Source organism: Nilaparvata lugens, chromosome 7, assembly GCF_014356525.2.
Source record: "Nilaparvata lugens isolate BPH chromosome 7, ASM1435652v1, whole genome shotgun sequence".
NCBI classification, from domain to species: Eukaryota; Metazoa; Arthropoda; class Insecta; order Hemiptera; family Delphacidae; genus Nilaparvata; species Nilaparvata lugens.
Genome location: NC_052510.1, coordinates 19,695,245 through 19,716,402, shown reverse-complemented (window position 1 = coordinate 19,716,402; position 21,158 = coordinate 19,695,245). Strand labels below are relative to the sequence as shown.

Below are 21,158 nucleotides of genomic sequence, written 5' to 3'. Positions count from 1 at the left end.
CCTCTTCTCTCCCTACATGACTCCATACAGTATTATTTATTCTCTGTGATATTATTTAAGATTTAATTTATTGTGTAACCTATTGTAATACAACTGTGACAATGTCTAGGATCGAAATGGATACTGCAAATAATAAACACGACGCTGCTCTTCTACTTGGTCAAAATGAGGAAAATTCATTGTCAAAAACTATTAAAATTATACAGTAAGTAGTTTTTGTTGCAATAATTCAAAGCTTCTAAATATTCTAATAATTTCTTTCAATGCACTTCCTTGGATACTAATCTTATGATTGGAATAATAAGAGATATTAGGAGAGTTACCTAGTCAAAAGGAGTTGTTGACCTACTGCCCTCTCGTCTTTGAATGGGAAATGTGCACACTGTGTCAAATTATTGAGTTCCACATCTTTATGTACAAACAAATTTACAAAGTAATAATTTGTAAACACAATGTCAAGGTTAATTGTGGATTTCTTTAGTTTCTATTTAAAGTTATACTCACATAATCAACTTCATTGTGTGTAAATTCTTATAAACGACTTGAAAATGCTAAAAAAACTGCTTCATCAATGTTAAAACAATTTCTTGCAATAAAAAAATAATAATTCTTTCTTAATAGATATTGAGAAAATGTGTCAATAGTTTCTTATTTCCATATTTTCTAATTCATAAAAAATCAATACATTTTGCGTGGGCCAAAAATAAAATGAAGCAATAAACAATAATAATTCATCAAAATTAAAGCAATAAGAACCTTCTATCAAAAAAATAATTTTACTCTATTGATTTTACATTTTTAAATAAATGTGCTTATTATTAATATTATTGAAGGCTTAAAAAATATACAGTATGAAAGTTTCTATTATTAAATCAAATAGTATTTTAAAAGCTATTCAAAGTTTGAATTTATCAAGTTATTATAGCATGTGGCTGTACAGTACTTCAATAATATTATATCTTTTTACTTTCCTTGCCCTATTACCATAGGTAAGGAAAGTATTGCTTTCCAAAAAATTAAGGTACCCTAATTTCAAGTTTTCTATACGTTTCAAGGTCCCTTGAGTCCAAAAACATGATTTTTGGGTATTGGTCTGTGTGTGTGTCTGTGAACACGACAACTCCATTCCTAATTAACCGATTGACTTGAAATTTTAAAATTAAGGTCCTTATACCATGAGGATCCGAGACAATAAGAAATTCAATCCAAGATGGCAGAGAAATTGGCGGATAATTACTAAAAAACCATGTTTTTCACGGTTTTCTCGAAAACGGCTTTAACGATTTTCTTAAAATTTATATCATGGATAGCTATTCATAAGCCCTATCAACTGGCATGAGCCTCATTTCTGGGAAAATTGCAGGAGCTCCGTAATATTTTTGAGAAGAATGGCGGATAATTACTAAAAAACCATGTTTTTCACGGTTTTCTCGAAAATGGCTGTAACGAGTTTCTTCAAATTTATACCATGGATAGCTATTTATAAGCCCTATCAACTGACATGAGTCTCATTTCTGGGAAAATTGCAGGAGTTCCGTAATATTCTCAAGAAAATGGCGGATAATTATTAAAAAACCATGTTTTTCACGATTTTCTCAAAAATGACTTGAACGATTTTTTTCTAATTCATACCCTTTATAGTTATTTATGAGCTCTATCAACTGGCATGAGTCTCATTCCTGAGAAACTAATGGGGGTCCACCCCATCCTAGAGAAATAGACTTTGTAACCTCCTTCTCGTGCATGAGGTAGGTAGGTAGAGCAGTTTATAAAAAGAACACATAGTCGAGATATTTCATCTGTAGAACAGCTGTTTTGACGACTTTAGAAAAAATCATCGAATTTCATAATTTACACAAAGAAAAAGAACTCTGAAAACAATTATATATACACAATACAGTAGTCTGATCGTAGTTTCAAATAATTATGTTACCGCCAATCGTCATTATGTTATTCCCCTAAATTATTCTCGTTTGAGGATAAGGCTTACAGTTCAATGAGCAAGGAAAGTTGTGTGAGTGTACCACACCAGATTTTTAGTACTACTTTTGGTGAAAAATAGGCCTATTCATGAACTACTACTACTTATGAAGTATTTCACGATCTTTTACGATGTCCCTTCTTTATGATCTGAATTTCTAGATAACTATTTCTGATGTGTTTCTGTAACGTGAAGGCTATTCCTATATTTTGAGCTCTGTCTTTTTCTCAAAACGGGAATTTTTTTTTCAAATGTTTACTATTAAATAAGTCCATTACCCGTACTAATAATATTTCGAGACAATTTTTTGAGCATGACTTATTCAACAAGTATTGACTAATTTCTTTCTTAAATAGTAAAATATATATAATTTCAAGTTTATAAAGCAGAACTACGGTATGTGCCTACGGTATGAGCAAGGCTAAATTGTGTGAAGCTTGTTGTCTCTATTTGAATAATGAAGCAGTTCATCAATCTAAACATTATTTGAGTTTTCTGATCTTTCCACCTCTACCGTAGTGAAAATAATAATTTTATTATATCTTCAATCTCCACTGATTTTATAATATAAACTTAGTAGGCGTAACAAGTGAAGATTCATGATAATTATAGATTAATGCTACTTTAATGAAGTAGGCCTTCTTGGTTTTTTAACTACACTTTTAGAAAAGACAAAGAAATTACGATACTAAATATAGTACTAATACAATAAATATTATGCAAATCCTAAATAAGCAATAGTAAATCTCTGACAAGAACTTGATATCAATGAATGTGACTAATCTATTTTGTTGAATCTCTTCCTTCCCGTCATGAATGAAGATAAATGATTTATTATAATTGTGGAATCCGATCATTAATAATTGACTATCCCGTGTTTTCTATCTTCAAAGTATCATTTTCAGTTATATTGGTTAGTTTTCCATCTAAAAATGTTTAACTCCACAATTAATCATGTGATGCTTTCAACTTCAAGAATTGCGATGAAATAGTCCTTATAAATTCAATGTAGGCCTTTGTATAAGCCAATGTGGTAGGTTTACCTTTTAAACGGTACTCAAACTTTAATCATGTTCAATATAACAGTACTTATATTTATTTGCACATAATTGGATAAATATTTTTTATGTATTCAAATGCGTTTCAATAAAGAACTAGTCTATGAGATTCAATTTTAGTGTACTTTGATTTAAATAAGCTTTAAAACCCTAAGAAAAAAACAATAGAAATATGTTACCTTTGTTATCGGATGCTTTGTTTTTTCAAGCGTAAAATCGAATAATGCTATTAGTTCAAGGAAGATGAAGAATAATTAATTATAAGAGAGTTTATAATAAGAGTCAAATAATCTGTGCCTAATGAACAAAAATAACTTCAGAGTTCATTCAAATGTATTTATGTTCAAGTTATGTTCATTCTTTAGAGGGTTACTAGACAAAAAGTTTAGTAGGTACAATTTATAATGTATACCACTCAATACCAACGATTAATTGGCTCATTTATAATATTATTTTCTATTATTGATTTTAATTCAATTTAAAAATTTTCAATTCCCCTCATCCAATATGTTTGTTAGTATTTTATATTTTAGCCATTACCTTTAAAAATGAGATTTTCTTGAATAAGAGACATTCGAAGACTTATAAGCCTTGAGTATAGTCTCATTAGAAAAAAGTATTTTAGAGAACCTAAAATCTTCTCTGGTTTACTCAGATTAGATAAGATTGAAATTGCAAAAAAATCCATCATCCTGGAGGCCCGGTGCTTGAAGTTCGTTCCCAATCAACGAGAAGCCAGTTTCTACCTATAGAATTATTTATATTTAGCGTAAGCTACTCAAATGGTCACTCGACTCTTAAATCAACTCTCAACTCTTATCTTATAACTTAGCATGTCTCAAACTTATGAGTGATAAGATAATAGAGCGGCGTGACCACCTAGCCAATATAAAGTTACCGTTTCTGAGACTTTTTTACTGTTAACAATAATCATCTTATTTATGTCTTTATAAAATGATAATTTATTATTAGTTATTAGATTTTTACCTCTCTAATTGAACTTATTGACGGCTCATATATTACCCCCAGTATGGAGTCAGTTATAATTCCTCATGAAATCAACACAATTTCAATAACAAAAATATTGGCATGGTATGTAAATTGCCCAACCCTGTTAGTAGGTGCCAAAGTAATGAGTTTTGGTCTCAATATAACAAGGAATCAGCAAGGAAATTAAAGGAAAAACACATTCTTAGTAATAATAAAGTTATAGAGAAAAATAATAAGTTGGTAAATAGTTTGGAATTCGCCATGTGATTTTCAAGTGAGAATAGTTTGCTAGATGAATCGATTTATACCCACTTCAAGTTCCGTTCTAGCCATTTAAGTAGGCTAATATTATATAACTCACAACTTAATCAAAGTAGTAGAGTCTACTATGTAGTAATGCATTATTAGTTATGCAAACAGGTTTCCCCAAACAAGCAGGTAGACAGAGCAGGGGGAGTCAGACTTGGAAAAGTACCAGCGGGTGATACATTGGGCGAGGTGTATCACAAAATTTATTCCAAACTGGATTTTATCATTCCAGTAACCCAACTGTGTGTCCGAAGGCCACGACAGTACTACGATGTCCTTCCCTAGAGAAGCCATACCAGAGTTTGGCTCTACACACTATCGATTTTTAGCCGGTTTATTCTTCAAAAAAGTTTAGATCGATTCATCCGTCTATTATTCCCCCCAAAATTACTTAAGTTTAAATTGAAAAGATGCCTTGAAACTAAGTGAACCCTACAATTGATTTCATTCTTTTATTCTATTTCTATTAACACTGTGAGAAAAAACGACGGCCGCTGTCTATCGAATAAATAAAAAGAATTACTTTATCATAATTCCGAAGATAACGTCTCAGTTCAGATTACTATTGTATAGTTCTGCCTTTTAGCGCCTGCCGTTGGCGTAGTATGGTTGTTTCCAGTTGTGCTTCAAAATTTTCAGTTAATTTCTCAAGATCATGTGTTGAAATTCGTGTTTTTTTTCTAAAATCATTTTAAATTGTCTTTGATTATTGGACAAATAGTGTGTGCATTGTAAAATTAGTGAAAACTTTCAAGAAAACCCAATAGACATAATGGATTCCAACGACAATCTACATGAAAAACAACCCCTTTTGGGAGCTCAGATGTTGTAAGTTGATGTTGCAATTATTCATTATGAATTTAATTATTTTTCTAGAAACGGTCGTTAGCTACAAAATTGCGACTATGCGGTTCTCGATTGCACGATTCTAAATGCCGGATTGAACCGGCTTCACTAGCATATAGGTACAATAAATTATATAGTATTGGAAGAAATAATACTGCATTATCCACCAATTCCAAATTATACGGATTGCTATTTTAAAATGGATTTTTAATAGTTACTTACAGCAAACAATTCCATTGGGTAGGTACAAATTATTATTGTACAGGATAATATGAAAGAGGTTTGAAATTTAGAGTTACATGGAATTATTCTAGCTCTAGCATTACTAATACTGCTGATGCATTATTTTTCATTTTTATTTTTTTCTTTCAATCGTTTTGCTTTCTGCAAATCCACTACTGCACCGAAAAGTTTATTATTGAAATGAACAAAAGAAGTTTAATTTGGAGGTGCAGTATCATAGAATTGTACAGTTGTGAATTGCTGCGTGCCTGATGATATTAAAAAGTTGATAATATATTTTCCAATTTTCTCTAACTCTGTTCATCAGTTAATAGAAGGTTGATACTTCATTCGTTAGATTGAACAATTAATTAAATATTGTTATTATTTGTCACGAAATGCATTAAAGTTATTGAACGAAAAGCAATATCTCATCTTTTAAACAATGCCTTTTTTCCATGTTAAACAAAAACTCTTAACTTGACTTATAGTGAAATTTCTGAAACTATTAAACAAGTTACACCGATCAAGTTCATTGACCATACATTACGCAAGTGGCTTTCCAACGTTATATCTCTTCATCCATGCAGAGGAAATGTTAATCCCACGATCTACAGTCTATAGAACTCTAGAGTGTATTAGAGATCTACTGCCTAGAATTGATTAGCGTATGGATTTGAGAAAGTTAGAAATTTATAAAAACATGATTAATTATTGTCTTGGGAGAAAAAAAAATATAAAATTATATTCAGTTAGGTAATTCTGAAGTAAAGTCGAGTCAGGAATAGAATAGAATATAATTTTATTAAGGAAAAGAGAGTAGTCTAGACCAAATAGAAAGATGAAATCAAAGAAAGTTTTAAAGTTGTATAACATTTTTTTCACCTCATAATCAACTAGAAATTTGGGAATCGAATAAAAAAATATCATTATGCATTCTGTCACGGGTCATTTGAAGTATGGTAAGATATCATTAGTATCTTCACTAATTGAGACAAAGTCGTTATAGAAATATACACGTGTTGTCTGGGGCAGAATGGCTGGTGAACGCTCTATTTATATTTATTTTCAAATAAATTTTGATATTGCATAAAGGAAATCTAACTATAGCCTTGTTCAAGGTGAATATATACATCTTTAATAGACTTTTCTAATCAGTCTGGTTGAAATCTTGTCCTCAATCTTTCCTCTGTTATCTTGAACCCTGCTCATTACAGGAGTCTGTATTCAAATATTGACAATAGCATGTATAATATTGCTAATTGGAATATAGAATATTCTTATCTCCATTACAGTATCATCATGTATTGACCTATGGTGGGTATACAATAGTTTTAATTTATCTGTGAATTCATCTTTTGGCTTGACATAACATGGGTTATTGAATTCTGTCAATCAAGCAACATTGTACTATCTGTACTATTGATTTTCTATTTATGGAAATTGCTGATATTATGTTTTCAAATGCACGAACGCAGCAGGAAATATAACATTGATCGTACAAGCTACACAAAGTTAAATTTTGAATACACTAACAACTAACGTTAACTAACATGTTATTAAAACTAATCAGCGAAATGTTTCAAGGAATGATTATTGTTTATGTTGAACATAAAATAGGAAATTTAGAAATCACTAGTATTCAAGCATTTTTATGGGAATCAAGAAGAATGGAGAATAGTAGGCATCATGGACTTTATTTAATTTTCATAAAAGTTCATGCTTCGGTTCACTTGTAATGCAATGCATTCGATTTAATCTAGCAAGCTGACAACAGAACCCACCAGACCTAGTATTACAGTGATGCCAGGGCAGAGGTTTCAACTAGGTAGATGTGTTAATATTCTAATTGAAAACAAATCAAAATCATCACTGAAACACTGAACTTTTACTTGATGGTTCAATAACAATGAATGAAACTTTTTAGGATCCTTCAAAATCTAGGAAGTACAAATATTTATTTAATAGATATGCTAGAATGCTAACTAAAAATGTTAGAATGTTTGTACCTTGTATTTGATTTTCTCATAAAAAATGTACACTATGAAATACTTTGGATTCTTCTTTCCACATAGAATAGTTTTTTGATAACTGCATCCCTGATAATGGTAACTACTACTACATTACTATATTGAATATTGGATGATCATACAGCAATTTTTTCAGTAAAGAAAATAAATATAAATACAATGTTATCGTTAGAGAGGTGCCTATTCTACAGTTGAAAATGTTAACTTCACTTTCACTATCAAACTAATATGGCAAGTATAGTTTAGCATTCAAATTTAATTTTCTCTACAAACAAAAAAAAAACTACTCAACAAACAACATAATTCAAAACTATTCTACTAAAACTTGATAGAACTAATCAACTTTGATTGTATAATGCATATAATATGCAACTACTGATACATCACGTTTCTATATAAATGTTGGACTAAAGTGGGAGTTTTTGTTTGATTGTTTATACTGTTGTTGTAAATACAATAAAGGCTCGTTTAAGAAACAACGTAAATATTGTAAGTACTGTATGATAATTCAATTAAAAATACGGAGTATATACTCATAGAGTATATAGTAGGCCGATATAGTAAAGTGTATACTATTAAGTATATAGTATAGTATAGTAATTATTAAGTATTTACTATTAAGTATATACTCTCTCGTATACCTGTAGATATACTATAAAAATGTAAGACAAAGTAAGAACTAAATTTAGTTTGTAAGCTAGGGACTTCAAAGAATTTGTGAATACAATAAAAACACGTTGAAGAAACAATTCAGATATCTTGAGTAGCCTATCGTACGCTAATTGATTTCTAAATTTCAAAATAGTGATTGAGTATCAACATTTTATATCGTATTGATCTTCGCACTAACGTGGGTGAAAAATTAAAATTGAAAACTTTTAAAGTCATCAAGAAAATGATTTAAGTGCTTTCAAGGAAGACAATCATAATTGATGAACGTAAAACATGATCGTAGTAAATCATCTGCATCATCGCCATGTCAAGTGTATTGCGGTATGCTAGCAGATTGAAGACGCTTGCCAAGTTGTTGGATGAGGTTGCGTCTGTGTAGTTGACAAGTAATTTTGGCTCGCTCTTGACCTTTGTCCCAAAGCGTAGCCTACTACCCGGTCTAATTTAAACCTTCTGCAAAACTTCAGACTACTTATCACATGAGGTGCCAGTTACTGGGAACTGTTACAGTTAATTATATGTGTTCTCTGCATCAAGATTCACAATACAGAGTGTTTCAAAAGTTACTTTACAATTTTGATGATTCATAAAAATCTATTCGAGAAATATATAGAGTTGTATTAAATTTTGTTAAAAAGGGAAACACCTCAAGTTTTTATCAGGATAGTTTGAAAGTATGGAATTGCACCAAAACAAGCACTGTCTTAAGTTACAAAACTAAAGTTAAAATTTAACATAACATACAATATTCGTGCTCTTATACTGCAGGTCAAGATCATGAAATAACCTTCTTAAAAATATGTCAAAGAAAACATCCAAGCCTCACGTTATTCAGACATACCAGAACACAGGTGAACAGTAGAAAAAGAATCATGAGTGTAAAACGTAAAACCCCGAAAGAATCTTTCCTATTCAACCACCTACCAAATTTATCCCATCGCAACTTGAAGACCTGCCTCCCTCCAATCAGATGACTGGCAGGGTGTAAGCTATTATTCCCTCCTCTCCACCCCTGCAGGTGCACTGAGGATAGTTCCCACCCCATTCTCAGTTCACCCTCAACCTTTGTTGATAGATCATTATTTTTGTGATCTGGAGAGCCTCACCACTCCACTCTGTAGCTTACTTTGATATATAATAAGAGTTTAACGCAATTTAAACGAGTTTTTTTAAGTGTATTCAGGTAAGAAATATTTGGTGTAATATTAGTAAGTTATTTCACAGTACAATATAAAGCCGAAGATAATACAATTTTCAAATAGGAAAAGTAGCCTTCATTCGATTCAAAATTCAAACAAAAAGATATATAGCAGTTCTACAAGGATTTCATTTGGTTTCTACCTGAAAAGTAGATTTATTCATGAATATAAATACTCGTGATGCATGATTTCACTACATACCGGTATTATACTCTAAATATCTATTTATTGTTGTTATTCAATAATATTTACTAATAGCTTACTGGATTTCTAACTAATGCTTATTTCCGTTTCACTTTTGAATGTTAATGATCTAACAAATCGCAGCTGAATATTTATGATAATTGATAACAGAGTAATTCTAATTGATAGTGTTTGATATTTTCTACACTAACCCGTTTGATAATAACTGCTATTATTGATTTTTGACTGTCCTGATAGTCTACCCTTGCTAGCATTGGCCCTATTATTTTGAGGGGTTATTTTCCTGGTGTGATTCATCCCTGTTTCCTATGCTTGTAAAATAAATCGCATTGATCCGTGGAGGGTCACAATAACCGGTGGAGAGCCTTGTTATGCTTCAATATTTCCTTAAATACACATACCTAATTCGTCAGTAGTCATTTAGTAACATCATATCTGTACGTTATATGAGTCTTATAAAAGAGACACAAAATTACATTCTTCATCAGTCTCTATATTTTTTGTCCAAGTTCGTGTTCTCTTGGTACCGGTACAGTGATATTATTATTATTCTATATCTCATATTTAATTGAAAAAACAGTTTTATTTTTGTCACAGCCACAGTTATTGGATCTTTTTAGATTTATTATTATATCTTGAGTTGAATTTCTACTCGAGAGTTTTCTCAGTTTCACCTGTCATTCAAGTCTAATCATATTGCATATATCTGCTTTCTATGAAAGTGGAGACTGAATTCATATAGTTGTATATATAGAAACCAACTTTGATTTTCTAAATGAAAGCAAGGTGCAATAATAGATTTATTATGAATAGAAGATCACAAAAATGATTGAATGTTATTTACCCATGTTATGAAGATTTCATATCTATCAATTGTTTCTTATATGAATCGTTGGAATTTATTTTTATCAGACTGTAGTAAATTATCTCAAGAATATATTTTATTCAAGTTCAACAAATGTCTGCAGAAAATCATGTGAGTTCCTGCTATTTCGCCCCTTATTCAAAAGAAAGGGGGCTCCTTCCAAACACTAGCTGTTATTCATATTAATAACAGATAAACTGTTGATAATCTTTTTCTTATAGATTTGTCAATTTTAGATAGGTGTACTTCTCACTTACACACATATTTGCACTTTATCTTAAAATTATATCAAGTTTGAAAGTAATTCCTCTTTTGTTCTCCAGTTTAATAGTCGCGACGAATGTGTAATGAGTACCAAAATGTAGCAGTTAAAAGTTACTCCCAAACAGTTACTCAGTATTTCCGGGACTTAGAGCTAGTAAGTCGCCTGCTGCACTTGATAAGTTTGTATCGTACTTGTAGCTATGATGATTTAAACGCGACGCTGTCAACCCCGAATGATCGGTCAATTCCAATGATTGAATCAAAGTGTGGGATAGACTATTGATTTTCGCTCGAGTTGGAGTGAGAAAAGAAATTGAGACTAGAAGAGTGCCGGAGCTTCTTCTCAAAATTAAAGAAGCATCTCAATTATTCTCATTGTGTTTATTTAGCGGTTGTTGTGATTCATCATCAATATTTGAGTTGTTGGTAATAAATAGGCCTAATAGTGCATTCCTTGCATATTGGTCAATTGTATAACAAGCGTCGTGGAGGACACAACCATTCTAGGATATTGTGTTTTTATGTTATGTCTTGAAATATGCGGTTGATATTATTGAGTGATTTTGAGTGAATTATTTTTTTCGCGTTTACAGATTGAATAAACGGGAGGAATCGAAAAGCTGCTCCAAAATGATTATGCATTTTGCCACCAATCAATATATAGCAGGCCTTATTGGTAAGAAGATGAATAATATTTATAATTTGATACAGTAACTTATTGTGAGTGTAATTGATGAGATGAATTGATACAAATGTGGTTCAGTAATGGAGTATTTGAAAAGTCTGTCAGAGGAATGTGACATTTTTTAAAATGTCATTTCTGGAGTACCATACTCAATACTGTATTCAATATTGCACGATATTACGATTTAAGATATTCATTATATTATGGAGTTAACAGTAACATATTCTGAAATTGAGTGAGAATTAGTTAGACTTTCAATTTACTTGATAACCATTCTCTGGTCTGGTAAGCCTGTAAATTTTAATTCAAAACAAAAAGTATACTATTTTTAGAATAGCACCTTGATATTTTCAAACTAAGGTTCATGTCAAAAAGGTGTTGATGGATGATCTTTCACATAAACTCAATACTAAAATGTATTCTTTTCTTAGAAATCAGTATTAATCAATAGAATATTAAATTTTTATTGTTCGACGAAGGGTCAATTTTATTATTTTGCTGTATTAATTATTGCTAATTAATACTCCCATCAACGCTATTTTCAACTGAATGTTTAATCATTAATATTTTAAAATAAATTATTGAATAATTCCACCAAATACTTTATTAGAATAGGGTATATCTTGAGGACAGTATTCATGTCACAAGGTGAAAACCCTAATAGTTGTAATAAAAGGTCGTCAAATCGAAAGACCAATAAATAATCAATCCGGGCAATCTAATGCTAGTGTCACTTGTGAGGCTAAAATATATCATTACGCTGGAAGTCAGGGGAGAAATGTCTGCAGAGAGTTCATGAAGAATAACAGCTACAATTTTACCTCTTTTGTAAAGCTGGGTGCAAAGTTCCAGGATGTCTTACACAATAACCTTGATAGTTTTGGTGCAAAGGACTTTGTCAGAATTCAAGCCGGCTCAAATGACGTAAGTAAGGATGAGGCTGAAGATGTTCTAATAGCGTTGCGACGGAGTTTGCGGCACTGTATAGGACAAATGTTCTTGTTTTCTCAATTCCTCTTCGGTACGACCTGGCAGACTGGTCCAGCGTCAACGTCGCAATTAAAGAAAATAATAGGTCAATGTTGAAAATATGTAACCTGTATTCACATGTAAAATTTTTAGGCTCGGTTGCACAAAAGCCGGTTAAATTTTAACCGTGATTAATTCCACGATAACCAATCAGAAAAGGACGATTTTCGTAAAGACGACTTCTCTGATTGGTTCTCGTGAAATTAATCACGGTTAAAATTTAACCGGCCTTTGTGCAACCGGCACATAGACATTACTAACCTAAGATGAAGATTTTTCACAAATCAAGGATTGCACTTGAATAGTTTTGGAAAAGCGTATATCAGTGATAGGATTGCTAAGTATGTAGAGGATTATTTTTCATATTTGAGTTCATTTCCTCCCATTACTCTTCCATTTATTAGTTCTTTTTTAGAAGAGTGGATAGGCAAAAATTTAATTCGAACAGGGCCGCCCCGAGGTTGATAGGCGCCCGGGGCGAGATTTTGATATGCGCCCCCTCCCCACAGTATAGCGCGGTAAGATATGTAAAAGTAAAGCCACATTGCTCTTCCAGGAGGAGAACTTCCATTATGGGCTGCATCCTCTCCTTGATAATCAAGCTATAGATTTTAAAAGCAGTGTTTAGCAAGCTGATCCCTCTATAGTTGTCACAGGAACAACTTAGTCCAGTCAATATATACATAAAAAAGGGGATGGGCTTGCAATTTGTAGTTCTGATTCTTTAATATATTATTTGGATACATGAGAGAAGTCCAGAACCAAATTCTTCATGCAAAATATCCTTGTGCTAGATACAGAGTGGCCCAAAAACCTCGTATGTTCTGTTCATTTTCCAGTTTTCAGATATTTCTGCCAAATAAAGTAATCGGACGGAAAGAAAAATTTGCTCTCGCTTTTGTTTCAGATTATAAAATTCTGAATAAAATGAGATCATTCGGAACTCTCTATCTCCAATGAGTACTGAGTTATAATTTTTTTTAATGAGTAAAATTTAAAGAAAAAATAAATTCTGATGGATTTTAATTTTTGATCAATAATATCTTCCGATTGTTACCATTTAGTTAGATATATAATTCAAAGTCTCTCTGGGCGTATTTTTGTGCTCTTCAATCTAAAATTAGGTAGAGCGCTCTATCAATACTTAGTAAGAGCGCTCTAAAACAGGTTGCAGGGGCAGTGGGCGCGCACAGGCTCACTCAATGACTGGAAAAATATACGCCTATGCTATGCGTAAAGTGACTGCATTTACCAAAGTTTAGTCAGTGAACGTCAAGTTTTTATTGTTTATGCCACAATTCACACTACACATATGAGTAATGAGTTATACATAAAAATGGATTGATAAGAAAATAGTTCAAGACTTTTAACTCAAAGGTGAAATAAAGGTACTTGAACCGATAATGTCGTGGCGGTAATTATTATACGACCGCGGCGCCCCCCTAGACCTATAACTGCAGACAAAATAAATAGATTTAGAAAAGCGTTGTATAATTCTGACTGGTCTGATATATATTTATAGTAAAAAAGAACCAACTAATGATTTGTTCTCATATTTCTTTTCTAAATTCTTAAGAATATTTAACTATAACATTTCTGAAAGAGAGTTTCCTACAATAGACGCAAACAGAATAAGAAAAACAGTTGGTATCGTTCACAGTTGGCAGCCCTAAAGCAGCGAATGTTTTTACTAATGAGTGTAAATGGCAAGTTCAAAACTGCCGAAACAAAATATGCTTACAGATGTAAATTACTGAGATATTGCAATTATTCAAATGCTAATGAATTGACAATAATTATTATTAAACGAAAATCCAAATTAAATGCTGTAATTCACCCCGAAGACTTCTGCTACTGCAAATATTGACAACAGGGTAAACAGCTAGATGGAAATTCGATGAGCGCTACTATTCAAAAATTATTTGTCAGTCCGGGAATCGAATCCAGTACCTCCTAATTGCCGGTCAGGAATGCTTACCCTTAAACCAAACTGACAATCTCTGGCTGGTCGCTATGGCTTTGTATAAAATGAGCGCTGCTATCCAGAGATTGTCAGTTTGGTGTAAGGGTAAGCATTCCTGACCGGCTATTAGGAGGTACTGGGTTCGATTCCCGGGCTGACAAATAATTTTTGAATAGTAGCGCTCATCGAATTTCCATCTAGCTGTTTACCCTGTTGTCAATATTTGCAGTAGCAGATGTCTTCGGGGTGAATTACATTATTTGATTTGGATTTTCGTTCAATAATAATTGTTAAAATATGCTTAGATAGAATGTGTAGAAATATAGGTATAAAAAATCAATAAGAGAAGCAGAAAAATCTATAACTCTGAATATTGAAAAACATATATCAGGCTGCATTGAAAATAATAAACACAGTTGCTGATAATGATGTTAATGCTAGACAAAGTGTTCCACTGCATCCAGATCTTCTAAACAATTATTTTATTCAGTCTGTTGAAGATACTCAAGACTCATTGAATGGACCAGGTAGATTGGCATTGGATCTAGAATCTGTTAAGGGACCCAGTTTGACTGCTAACTTCAATTTTTGTGAAGTGCTCGCTGAACATGTGTCAGCCATTGTCAACGGTTTTAAATCTTCTAATAGCTGATGTAACCTTTACGGCATATCTGTTAACTTATTAGAGGAGGTGATAGATAGTTTTGTGAAGTCTCTTACCCATTGTTTAAATAAATGCTTAGCGGAAAGAGTATTTCCAGAGGAGCTCAAAAAGTCAAGGGTGTTGCGTATTTACAAAAAGGGTTATAGAAATTGTTCAGTAGATTCTCAAATTAACTATGAAGGTACTGAAAGCATTTGAACAGGGAAACTATGCTTTGGCCACCTTCTGTGACATCAGTAAGGGATTCAACTGTGTCGATCATAAGATTCTTCTGGAAATGATGAGCTATCATATGGAACAGGTTAGAATGCACTCAATTTTTTTGAAGTCCTAGCTAATGAATCGTAGTCAACTGTAGGTAGCATTAGCAACAAGTCGTTGTTGTTGAAGGTTGATTCGGGGGTACCACTAGACTCAATACTTGACCCTTTCTTATTTTTGGTTGCGATCATTGACATTTCTGTTTTTGTTAAGAGTGATACAATTTTGTATGCAGATGATACCACTTTCTTTAACCTGAACAGTGATCTGAACAGTCTGATCCAGGAAAGCAAACACATTATGGAAAAAGCATCTTTATGGTTCAATGCAAATAGCTTTCTTCTTAATTACAGTGAAATTAAGCAAATTAACTTCAATTTGAAAATAGGACTAAGTGTGAAATTTTTAGGGATTCATATGGACTCGAAGCTCACGTGGGAGCCATATATCAAATATATCAGCTCAAAACTCAGCAGAGTAGGCTACCGTTATTTATTTGCTCAGAAGTCTATCCGGTGTAGTACCTATGAAGTACTATATTTAAGAACGGCCTATTCTTCCTTCTTTCATAGTATAATTTCTTATGTTAAGTTTGTAGTGTGAATGTTGATGTTGTGGAACTTTTCCATAATTGAATAGACTTAGAACGTTGTCAAAAATCCACTTCAATTAATTAAAAATTAATATTTTACAGGAGCATGCTTTCGTGTATGCTCACAGCTGATGATGTGTAAGCACACACGAAAGCATGCTCCTGTAAAATATTAATTTTTAATTTTTATTTAATTAAAGTGGATTTTTGACAAGTTCTAAGTCTATTCAATTAATTTCTTATGGCCTTAACCTTTGGGGTAATGCTTCTCAGATCAATGATGTTCTACTTGAGAAAAGCTTTAAGAATTATTACTTACTCATCGTATCTCGAGTATTTCGGACCATTGTTAATTAATCAAAAAATTCCAGCTGTGATAAAATTGAATGTATATTATGCCCTAATTTATACTCATAAGTACCTATCCTGTCTGCAGTTGAGATAGAATCCCTGCATACTCTGATATCACTATATATGTTATCTACTTTGAAGATAGGATTAATCAGACAGAATTATTCATAATCAATCAGCTGACAAGTTGATTATTCATTGCATGTATTACACAGATGTCTGGCCGTGTCTATTTCTATAAGGTAGGGTTTCAATATTTTTTATGATGTGTGCCCATCAGTATCAATATTCTCATATTTGAAATATTTGAAAAACAAATTTAATAGGTGACAGAAAATAAAATAAAAAAATATTAAATGAACTAAATAATGCTGAAGAAATTATAATATTCTTGATTGAAAAAATATTTTTATCAGATGGAAATATTATCACGGAACTGGATAAATTATCATAATTATGGGATACAATTACTGTAATTCAAATGTGAACTGAGTTTATTAACATAAGTGAGTTTCTGATCTTGGAGAAAACAAATACTGTAACAGTTTTTAAGAGTAAATTATGATTCAACTGTGAATTGTGATTCAACTGAATCAACTAGAACAGGTGACATCAGATACTTGTGGATGAGAAAACTGCGTGAGGTCTACTGTTCACAGAACTACTAGTTATCTGAATTCAATTTCTCTTACTCAACTGTGATACTAAAGTAGAAATGTCCAACTATTTCTACTATAAATACTTTTAAATACTATTGTTGTTTTCTATATACTACTATAGAAGTGTGTGACTTGAACTTATTGTTATCTTATAATATTGACATCGCCTATGCTGTAATGGTTTCTTGACAGTAAAATTTTATTTATTTATTTACTATTGATTAACATAATTAGAAATGTATATATTATATGAATATGAATATCAAAGGATTGTAATGAATGTAGACTTTCTAGAATAGCTTCTTAGCATCAACTCGCTATGGGAACTGAAAAATAAAACCAAATGCAGCTCAATCATAATTTTATAAATTGAGTTACCCCTATATAAATATCTTATTGAATTTCCAAATATGAGTAAGGTTCATTATAAGAAAATGTTGAATAAAGAATCAATATTGTGGGTTTAGTTTGATTAATTAAAATTGTTGTCATAGATATAAAATTATATTTTTCCCATCAAATTTAATATTCCTCTGTTGAATGACATATAATAGCTAGCTTATTTAAATTTTCAAATTGCAATATTTTAGTTTATTTTAATTTCTATTATCTGGATTCTTAATCTACGCCAACATTACTACCATGTTATAAAACAATAATTAAGATATATTTTAACTTTTTTATAATTCTGGACTTGTTTCAAGGTACTGTGCCCATCAGCTTACTGTTATAATTAATGTGAAAATTTGACAAGAATGATTGTGTTCATTACAAAAACACGTCCAGAATTCTAAAAAAACTGAAGACACACAGAGGGTAGGGATGGGGACTTTTGATATGTTTTCTTCCTTACTACCCTAAACAAAACTGTGAGGTCAAAGATTGTCTTCCAAATTTTTACCTCTATAATACTTCGTTGACTGGGCTATTATTGTAAATGAAGAACTATTAACGCCTTATATCTTAATTTCCACTTGAAACTTTTCTGTAAGCAAGTTTTACTGTCAGCAAGAAAATTATGATCAACAATAACATGGAAAACTGTATTAAATAATATTATAAATACGATAAATCAATAATATAATACTTTTATTATTTATTGAATATATGATTAATACTTTGATCATGTTTGTCTGTTTGCAGGTTCAATATCAGTGATGGTCGGAGCAACGTGTATAGCATGGGTGGCGCCCATACTCCACATACTCCAGGGACCAGACAGTCCAGTCCCCATGACATCCGATCAGACGTCCTGGATGGTCAGTTTCATCGAGATCGGACCGTTTTTCACGCCCACCATCAGCGGCATCCTGTCTGACCGCATCGGACGAAAGCCCTGCATCTACTTCTCAGTTTTCCTCTATTTAGCCTCATGGGTTTTGATGTTATCGGTCTACACAGTGCCCGCGTTGTATGCGGCAAGAACGTTGCAAGGAATGGCGCTTGGTATCACCTTCACAATAGTGCCTATGTATCTCGGGGAAATCGCCGAAAACCACATCAGAGGTGCACTAACCACACTTTTCCAAACTCTGTTCCATGTTGGGTTGTTGTTTGAGTACTGTATAGGACCGTACTTTTCCTATGAGACAGTGTTATACGTTAATGCCGCATTATCGGTGCTATTTTTTGGGCTCTTCTATTTCCAAGTAGAATCTCCGTACTACTATCTGATCAAAAACAACGAATACAAAGCGCTCTTAGCATTAACAACACTCCGTGGCAACCAACCGGCGGTAAAAATTGAACAGGAGTTGAGGGAAATGAAAGCAGTAATAGAAAAAGAAATGTCGGGGCCGTCGAAAGTGTCTTTCAGTGACGTCTTCAAAACGAGAGCTGATCGTAAAGCGCTGTTTTTAGTTGTGGTTATCACTGTGACGAAAGCCTACTGCGGATTGTTAGCTATCCTCTCCTACGCAACTGAAGCATTCAGAGTGAACGATGAAGGGTCAGTTCTGGGGCCCAATGAATACACGATTTTAATAGGACTTCAAATGGTGATTGTCGTCGGCATCTCAGCGAAATTCGTAGATTCCCTTGGTAGACGCCCATTGATCCTAGCATCTTCGTTCGGGTGCTTCGTTTGTAATGTTCTAGTCTGCGTATACTTCTACATGAACCAATACTCATCCTACGATCTCACCAAGTATCATTGGTTGATTTTCTCCTGTTTCTCTCTTTTTGCGTTTTTCTTCTCATTCGGTCTAGGTCCCGTAGCGCTAACTCTCCAATCAGAACTGTTCCCCACCAACACAAGAGGTATAGCTAGCAGCTTTTGCGCGTTAAGCTTTACTGTAGCCTCTTTCTTGTGTCTGAAACTTTACCAAGTATTCACAGACCATTACGGCCTGTACCTCAACTATCTGCTCTTCAGTATTTTTTGTATGATCGGTTTCATTCTCACTTTCATATTTCTACCTGAAACAAAGGGTAAATCATTTTCAGAGATTAGATTACAATTGTCTGGTGGGGAGCCAACAGACGTTGAATCATCAGCAGCAAAATCGTGATGTATTTAATATTTTTAGGCTGTGAATTGAAGTTTTTAAAATCTTTCTTTGCAAACGAGGAAGATTCCGTTGAGATGTTGAGATCCGTTGTTATGATCTTAACTGAAAATCCCGCCTCAAGTAAGGAACGAAGATGATCAAATGTATTGGTGCTCAAAACCAGAAATAGTCTCTCGATAATGAAACAATCATGTAATTTTTGCGCAGTTTTTTTGAAAGGTGTGAAAGTAAGTCTGATAAATTATCAACTTTAAGAAGCTTATCAACCTTGAAATTTGAAGAGGTAGAATGAAAGAGGCTGTCATCTTCCTTGCGATTTGATTGACAGTTTATTATATCGTACAATGATCTTCAAATCAATTCAAATATGCTTGTATTGTTTCAACTACGCACATTTCATAAGAGATTTTTATGTCGACTTGATATCGGGTATGAATACCGTAAATTATTGTAAAGATTTCGAAGACTATCTCCTAATCCAGTATAGTACTACGATATATTCTGATTTTTGTTCCTATGTGTTGTAGATCAAATTATTTTTGTTTCTACTGACAAAATGTTGCTTGTTGCTTTAAATCGTGTGAAACAATTTTTTTATGAAACGTTGTGTATAGTACCTTAGACCAGCCATTCTTAAGACCATTATTAAAATGATTATTTAATTTTTTTAATACCAATATTTTAAAAAAACATGTTTCTATTTTACAATGTGATTGTGGAGAGGTATTTTGTTATGAAAAACGTGTCAATCTCGTTTCAATATTGAAATTTACTTGATCTGGATAATTTACTATTAACAGAAGAAAGTGCGCCATGTCAGAAAAATAATTTTAACCTCTGTACAACTTTTTTTTAATGAAGCATTGAAAATTATGAGAGATTTCACTACTGATTATCATTATTCAATAAAAATAAGGCAAATTAATATTTTTTCGTGAACTAGAATTCAAGTACAATTTAATGTTCAATCCTAACTTATGCAAAAAAAATAGCCTACTTCTAAAAGTCAACAACAACTGTAAAATAAGTAAACGTTTATTTTTAACACTGTGCTTATTTATTCTAAACCACATTTCCTTCTCCTTATTTTAGACAAAATTACATTAATTTATATTTAATATTATAGTTTTGGAATCTAGAACTCTTGTATTTTTTAAAGTTGGATATCCTTGTGGATAAAATTCACAGATTAAGTGCCGGTTGCACAACAGCCGGTTAAATTTCAACCGTGATTAATTCCACGAGAACCAATCAGAGAAGCCGTCTTTTCAAAAACGCCTTGCAGAGATAAAATTCCACGATAACCAATCAGAGAAGCCGTCTTCTCTGCAAGGCGTTTTTGAAAAGACTGCTTCTCTGATTGGTTCTCGTGGAATTAATCACGTGGGTTAAAATTTAACCGGCTGTTGTGCAACCGGGCCAGAAAGTAAGAGCTCTTGGGGTTATATACAGTGGTTTTTTCATGCAATTTTGTACTGGCGACGGACGAGTCGCGAGGGTAGGAAGCTCTCCGATTGGCTGATTATCAGCTGATTCCCGACCGACAACCCGATTATCTGATAATCAGCCAATTGTGGAGCTTCCGGCCCTACCGACTCGTCCGCCGTCAGTGCAAAACGCCTTAAAAATTGTTTGGTTTTTTATTTTACAGTTGTACCATAAATATTCTTGTGGATAAAATACACTGATTAAAATAATAACTATAAAATATTAGGATTATCTCAAGAAGTTTTTAGGATAGAGTCACCTAATGATCTAAATAGAGTTGAAGAGTTATGTCTGATAAAGACATCGTAACAAAAGA

The 21,158-nt window shown here is 32.6% G+C and overlaps 2 protein-coding genes across 2 annotated transcripts in view; both read left to right on the top strand.

Moving 5' to 3' along the window:
- The window catches only part of LOC111052278 (glutamate [NMDA] receptor subunit 1), a 45,150-nt gene extending 24,749 nt beyond the window's left edge, over positions 1–20,401 (top strand). The window contains exons 19-20 of the mRNA XM_039431869.1: positions 11,234–11,316; positions 17,988–20,401. The gene's annotated coding sequence lies outside the window, so the exon portion shown is untranslated. The remainder of the gene's footprint in view (positions 1–11,233; positions 11,317–17,987) is intronic.
- On the top strand, positions 15,157–19,354 carry LOC111052279 (facilitated trehalose transporter Tret1). The gene is made up of 2 exons (XM_039431868.1): positions 15,157–15,217; positions 17,988–19,354. Exons 1-2 carry the CDS (start codon positions 15,157–15,159, stop codon positions 19,352–19,354), a joined length of 1,428 nt encoding a protein of 475 aa, XP_039287802.1.
- Positions 20,402–21,158: the final 757 nt, after the last annotated feature.

Coding starts and splice junctions, on each gene's coding strand:
- LOC111052279 (XM_039431868.1), top strand. CDS start 15,157: ATGAAGGTACTGAAAGCATTTGAACAGGGAAACTATGCTTTGGCCACC. Junction 15,218..17,987: donor GGCCACCTTCTGTGACATCA/GTAAGGGATTCA, acceptor GTCTGTTTGCAG/GTTCAATATCAGTGATGGTC.